Source organism: Carlito syrichta, unplaced genomic scaffold, assembly GCF_000164805.1.
Source record: "Carlito syrichta isolate Samal-C Ts95f unplaced genomic scaffold, Tarsius_syrichta-2.0.1 Scaffold301850, whole genome shotgun sequence".
Classification (NCBI taxonomy): Eukaryota; Metazoa; Chordata; class Mammalia; order Primates; family Tarsiidae; genus Carlito; species Carlito syrichta.
Window position 1 is genome coordinate 43,154 of NW_007245946.1, and position 6,576 is coordinate 49,729.

A 6,576-nucleotide genomic window follows, 5' to 3' on the forward strand; every position below is an offset into this window, starting at 1 on the left:
AGCAGTGATGAGGCGCCAGGAGGATGCCAGGAGCAGCCCCAGGCAGGGCCCGGAGTGGGTGGGCAGAGGCGGCCGGAAGGTCTTGCGTATCTGGGTGAGTGGACAGCGGTGGGTGACCAAGAGGGATGGGAGTGGTCAAAGCCTTGGGAGCCGAAGAGGGCTCTGGGCTCTGCACCCCACTGATGACCTTCCGCCGACAGGGGGAGGAGGAGGCATCTACACCTACAGCCTCTCAGGATGCTATCTGCAGCCTGGTGCCAGAGGTGCAGATGGGGAAACTGAGGCTCGGACAAGACAAGTGACTTGGCCCAGACCTGCTGGTACGGGCCTGGGCTGCGTCCTTACGTGGGTCGGAGCTCTCTCTCCTCCCCATAAGACTGCCTCCCGGAAGGATCCTGCTGGCCCCTCAGGGCAGCCGCATGGGGGGGTAAGGGGCCAGGCAGGGGCTGGGCTGCTGGAAACGCCAGGCTCAGTCTCTGCAGAGGAGAAGGCCTGGAAAGGGGCCCTGGGGGACTCAAAGGAGGAGGCGCCAGGATACTCTCAAGGCAGAGAGGCCAGCGGGCTTCCGTGATGAGGATGGCAGGTGCTGGGGACAGGGCCGCCCTGCAGACAAGCTCCTGGCCACTGGCCCCACCCCACCACTGTGTCTGTGTGAGGTTGGGTTGCTCCTTGGGCCGGGGTCTCCTGACTCACCAGCCTGGGCAGCTCTTCAAGCAAAGACACCCTGGATGCCTGGCATCTAGCAGACCACCGCTGGGGTCCAGCCCAGACTTGACTGTGCCCAGCTATGGGACTCTGGGACGTGATCCAGCTTCGCTGGGTGCTCCTCCATTTCCCCACCTGTCTATGGGGTGGTGGGAGGCTGGGCTGGAGTGGAGGGGTCTGGGTGGGGCCAGGCTCCTTGGGGCATGTCCCTGCCAAGCTTCAAGGCTTCATCTCAAGGCTGCCCTCCTGCAGCTCCACGCTGTTCCCAGATGCTAAATATAAGAGCGGGAGGGCCTGGGATGCCCCTGACCTTTGAGACCAGTCCCCAGGGTCTATGACTGGAGACGGCTCTTCAGCAGCAGGGCTCCAGGGAGAGGGATGTAGTGGGCATGGAGATGACGGCAGAGGCAAAGCCTGCCTGTCCTGCAGGCTTTCTGCACAGGGCGTCACCTGCCCTGAGGGCTTGGGGGTGGTTGTTCCTAGGGCTGGAGTCAGACCTGGTGCAACTGGATCCAGGGAGAATTCCAGGAGCCAGGGGTGCCTGCATTTCTGTCTGTGTGACAGGGAATAGCCATGCCTGGCAGGGCTGCCTCCTGAGCTATGCTGTTGACACCATGGGCAGCCCAGGAAGTGCCTGGGTGTGGGATCTCCCCTGCCACATGGTTCCATTTGGCCTGTCCATCGGTGCAGGGGAAGTGCCCTGGGGGAAGATAAGGGAACCTCAGAGATGCTGTTTCTGTTGCACTGGGTCAGTGGTGTTCCATCCAGTGTAGCCGCCTGCCACCCCAGGCCTCTACAGGCTCACCCGGGTCCTGTCTGTCTGCCGGGACAGCACAAGCCCCGGTCTTGGAGTCAGGGCACAGGTGCCCTCAGAGTCTCCGTGCGTGCAGCAGGGACCTCACTGCCTGCCCCTTGGGTCACGGTGACAACTCAGGAATTGGCATGAGGCAGCCTGAGGATATTGCAGGCGGCAGGACAGAAGGTCGCCCCTGACGGCAGGCAGGAAGCACGATAGGGAAACAGGCCAAGGACAGCACCACCACACCGGTGACCTGGCTGAGAGCTGGCACCCTCCATCCCGTAGGTCGGCAAGATGTCGGTGAAGGAAGGCGCACAGCGCAAGTGGGCGGCGCTGAAGGAGAAGCTGGGGCCACAGGACTCAGACCCCACAGAGGCCAACCTGGAGAGCGCGGAGCCCGAGCTGTGCATCCGCCTGCTCCAGATGCCATCTGTGGTCAACTACTCGGGCCTGCGCAAGCGCCTGGACAGCAGCGACGGCACCTGGATGGTGCAGTTCCTGGAGCAGAGCGGCCTGGACCTGCTGCTGGAGGCGCTGGCACGGTTGTCAGGCCGCGGTGTGGCGCGGATTGCGGACGCCCTGCTGCAGCTCACCTGTGTCAGCTGCGTGCGTGCCGTCATGAACTCGCGCCAGGGCATCGAGTACATCCTCAGCAACCCGGGCTATGTACGCCAGCTCTCCCTGGGTGAGCTGCACTGCCCGGGCGGGATCAGGGACCCAGTACAAGGCTCCAGGTCCAAAAGGCCGGGAGGAAAGCAGTCAGCCAGACGGGCAAGAAGGGCGTCCTGGTGGAGGCACCAGCTTCCCGGGTTCAGGCAAGGCATCAGCGTGCAGCCCAAGTCTGAGGCCTCCAGGGCAGCTGCACCAGTCTGTCCTCCGTCCTGGGACCCTGCCCTGCCTTCTTCCCGCCTCCTACCCAGCCCCCACCCTGCCACTTCCAAGCCCTGGCCCAAGCCAGAGCTTGGTCAAAAACACAAGGTCAAAGACACAAGTCCCTCTGGTGGTACCCACTTATGCCTGCCTGGCTCCAAGCCCTTCCACCACAGCCCAGCCATAGCCTTCCACCTGCTGGCGTCATCCTGCACCTCCCAGCACCCCCCTCCCCAACCTGTGCCCGCTCCAGCACCCAGGGGACTTCTTCCCTAGCAGGCCAGGCTGTGGCCTCCCCCTCCAGCTCAGACTGTCATCTGGCTTTACATTCTCCAAAGTCCTGCTCATCCTTTAGATCCCTGCTCACGTTCGCCTCCTCCAGGAAGCCTCCTGGGCTGTGCCCAGAGTCATTCCCTTACCTGTCAGGCTGTGCCACTCTGTGGGGACAACCAGGTTTCACCAATACTTAGGGTCCAAGAACTGGCCAGGATGGGCAGTGATGGACCGGGCCAGACCCATAGGGACAGCTGATACCTGTGTTGGGGAGCGAGGCAAGAGGCCTCATTTCTGTGTGACCCAGAAGACAGAGACTGGGGCCTGACTGTGCCCTGATGAAGAGTCCTCTGGGAATTGTTTTCTTTTTTTTTTTTTTTGAGTTGGAGTCTCAATATGTCACCCAGGCTGGAGTGCAGTAACACGCTCACAGCCACTGCAGCTCGACCTGCTGGGTTCACGTGATCCTTCCACTTCAGCCTTCCAAGTATTTGAAACTATAAGCACGCACCACCACACCCGGCTAATTTTTTGCATTTATCGTAGAGACGAGGTCTTGCCAAGTTGCCCAGGCTGGTGTCGAAACCCTGGGCTCAGGCAATCCTCTCGCCTTGGACTTCCAAAGTGCTGGGATTACAGGCTTGAGCCACTGCGCCCAGCCTGGGATTTGTTTTCAGTGGGCTATATGAAAGATACCCCACAACTCTAACAGATTGAGTGCTGGGATGGGAAGCAGGGACCCCAGGCTGTGTCGGTCTCAAATGCAGTCAGTGCCGAGTCTGCAGAAATCCTGGTCCCGGAGCCAGCGACGGGACTGGTTGGGCCAGCAGGGACCCCTCAGGCCTAAAGGCAGGCTCAGCAGACCCTCAAGTGACAGGGCTGCCCTCTGCCTCCAGGCCCTTCCCTTCAGGGTCTGGCTCTGTGGCTGGGAATGGGTCGGACGCCGAGGGAGGAGGGCAGCTCAGCAGGGCCCAGCCCTTTGTTCAGCACTGACGGGAGCCATGGGCGAGCACATCGGCCCACCATGCCTGGAGCCCCAACCTTGAGCCTGGCTGCTCAAGCACGGGAACAGATGTGTGCCCACCTCCCGCAGCCTTGGACACATCCAACGTGATGGTGAAGAAGCAGGTGTTTGAGCTGCTGGCCGCCTTGTGTATCTACTCGCCTGAGGGGCATGCGCTGACCCTGGATGCCCTGGACCACTACAAGGTAGGCAGCGGGCACTGGGCCAGGGCGGGTGGCCCCCTACCTGGGCACCCCTGACCCCGCCCTCCTCGCAGACGGCCTGCAGCCAGCAGTACCGCTTCAGTGTGGTCATGAACGAGCTCTCTGACAGCGACAACGTGCCCTATGTCGTCACTCTGCTTAGCGTGATCAACGCCATCATCCTGGGCCCCGAGGACCTGCGCACACGCACCCAGCTACGGGGCGAGTTCATTGGTAAGTGCCTGCCGGCCTCCTGGACCAGCCTGGCCCACGCGGCATCCACCCAGGGAGGTGGCAGCTGTCAGAACCTGCCCCCGCTGTGCCCCCCAGGCCAGGGGGACTCCTGCCACCACCTGATCCTTTAGTGGCTACAGACTCCAGCACACCTGGCCATGCCCCCTGGATGGTTCTCATTGGCTGGGCAGTGGGGGCGCCAGTGGCCTGACCCTGGGTTCCAGCCTTGCCATTCTGGCAGTGACCCCTGAACAGGTGCCACTGTATGTTCAGCATGGTGTCTCATCTGGAGCTTCGAGCCCCTGGTGTTCCCTGGAGGCAGCAGAGCAGTTCTGGGTGCTCGGGGTGGCAGAAGTGAGCCAGGAGAAGAGGGGGAGGCAAAGAAGTGGGAGGTGGGGGCCCGAGGACAGGCAGGGTGGGCAGAAGCAGCCTCCGATCCTTTCAATCCCATCTTTTCCCTCCCAGGGCTGCAGCTACTGGACGTTCTGACCCGGCTTCGGTAAGTCCCTGCTGCGGCTGGTCCTGCCAGCTGCCACTCGCTGCTCCCCAAAGCCAGGCCCGCCTGCCTGCTGGGTCCCAGCTGCCTCACCCACTGGCACCTCCAGATGGGCAGGGAGGGAGGTGGCTGCCGTGGCCGGGTGGCCATGTGTACCCACTTCAAGCGTGGTCTGGGTCATACCCTCCCAGCACCCAGAGAAGGGCTGCCCCTCCCTCAGTCAGCAGCCTGGCTGTCGTCCTGGGTCCCCCCAGGCCTCTGTGTGTGTCTCTGCCTGGGAGTGGGAGGATGTACCCATCCCGTCCTCTTCCCCCTCCCCCCAAGGGCATGACCGCTGGGCAGCCTGGCAGGGCGCGAGGCTCAGACCTGGGAGCTGTCTCTCTTGCCCATCCCTGACTGTGCTGGCCACATGTCAGCCACAGAGCTGGCCACAAGAACTAAACTGGGGCAGATGCCAGCACTGCCCCCGTATGTCCAGGGTGGGAGGCTGGTGGGAACGGTCGGCTCAGCCCACCTCTGGCTTCCTACCTCAGAGACCTGGAGGATGCTGACCTACTGATCCAGCTGGAGGCCTTCGAGGAGGCCAAGGCAGAGGATGAGGAAGAACTGCTGCGGGTATCGGGCGGGGTGGACATGAGCAGCCACCAGGAGGTCTTCGCCTCCCTGTTCCACAAGGTGGGCTGGGGCAGGGTGGGCAGGGGGCAGCCTCCAGCCCAGGCTGTGGCCCGAGGCCAGGGCTTGCAATAGCCCGCACTGCCCTGGCCAGACCCCACAGGCTCCTGGCAGTGGTGCCAGCTCTGGAGACACTCCAGGCAGCAGCTGGGGGTCAGACACTGCACTGAGAGGTGCTTGCAGGGCCAGTCTGAGCTGTCCTGGGGCCAGAGTTGGGACAGGCCCTAGAAGGGGACTGAATTCCAAAGGCCAGGGCCATCCAGAGCCGACCACTCCCTTCAGGTGGCTGGTCCCATCAGTCCCATTGGATGGACTTCGGAGGCTCCAAGACTGAGTCCAGTGGTGCCCAGCCCCGCCCTCTTGTTCAGAAACAGCTGGCTGTCAGCTGGGGACCGTGTGTCCCCAGGTGGCATCGTGTGACATCTCAAGACATTTTTTATTGTCACAGCCAGGCTGGAGTACTTCTGGCACTGAGCGGGTGGAAACCAGGGTTGCCGTCTGCCCTCCTGTTAACACAGGACTGTCCCAAGTGTCACCAGTGCTGCAGTCTCAGGTGTCATCACTAGGGCTCTGTAAGGCACAGAAGGGTGATGAGGGTAGATGCCCAGCAGACAGGCCAGCATCTCAGCCACCCAGGGGTGTCGCTGCTGACCACTACCCTCTCCTGCATGCAGGTGAGCTGCTCCCCAGTGTCCGCCCAGCTGCTGTCAGTGCTGCAGGGCCTCTTGCACCTGGAGCCCGCCCGCCGCTCCAGCCAGCTGCTCTGGGAGGCCCTGGAGAGCCTGGTGAACCGGGCCGTGCTCCTGGCCAGTGACGGTGAGGGGTGGGCGCACACAGCCTGGGGGCAGACACCGGAGCCTCAGACCGCAGGGGAGGCCCATCCTTGACCCCTAACCCATCATCTGTCCGAGGGAGGGAGCCACCTTTTCCTGCTTTCCCCTCCACCCCCATCCCTTCCCCCAGTCCCCTCTTTGGCCCTCTCCCTTGACCCCAGCCTTCTACGCCACAGCCCAGGAGTGCACCCTGGAGGAGGTGGTCGAGCGACTCCTGTCTGTCAAGGGCCGACCCCGACCAAGCCCTCTGGCCAAGGCCCACAAGAGTGTCCAGGCCAACCTCGGCCTCAGCCAGAGGGGCAGCTCCCTGAAAAACGCTACCGATGTAGAGGGCCAGCAGCCAGCAGCGGCCCACACCTGCCAGCACGCGGGCAGCGTTCCGGGCGAGAGTGACGTGCCAGCTCAGCAGCCACAGGCCCTGGGGCAGCGGGCAACCACCCCACCCCCACCTGCACCCCCGCTCCCCGGCACCACCACCGGGCGCCCTC

The 6,576-nt window shown here is 63.2% G+C and overlaps 1 protein-coding gene across 1 annotated transcript in view; it reads left to right on the forward strand.

Annotated features, from left to right (window-relative positions):
- The window catches only part of INF2 (inverted formin, FH2 and WH2 domain containing), a 28,569-nt gene that overhangs the window by 9,307 nt on the left and 12,686 nt on the right, over window positions 1–6,576 (forward strand). Inside the window, exons 2-8 of the mRNA XM_021711077.1 lie at window positions 1,790–2,189; window positions 3,741–3,856; window positions 3,928–4,087; window positions 4,553–4,586; window positions 5,117–5,258; window positions 5,930–6,071; window positions 6,265–6,568. Of these exons, the coding sequence (XP_021566752.1) occupies window positions 1,799–2,189; window positions 3,741–3,856; window positions 3,928–4,087; window positions 4,553–4,586; window positions 5,117–5,258; window positions 5,930–6,071; window positions 6,265–6,568 (1,289 nt within the window). The 5' untranslated portion in view covers window positions 1,790–1,798. The remainder of the gene's footprint in view (window positions 1–1,789; window positions 2,190–3,740; window positions 3,857–3,927; window positions 4,088–4,552; window positions 4,587–5,116; window positions 5,259–5,929; window positions 6,072–6,264; window positions 6,569–6,576) is intronic.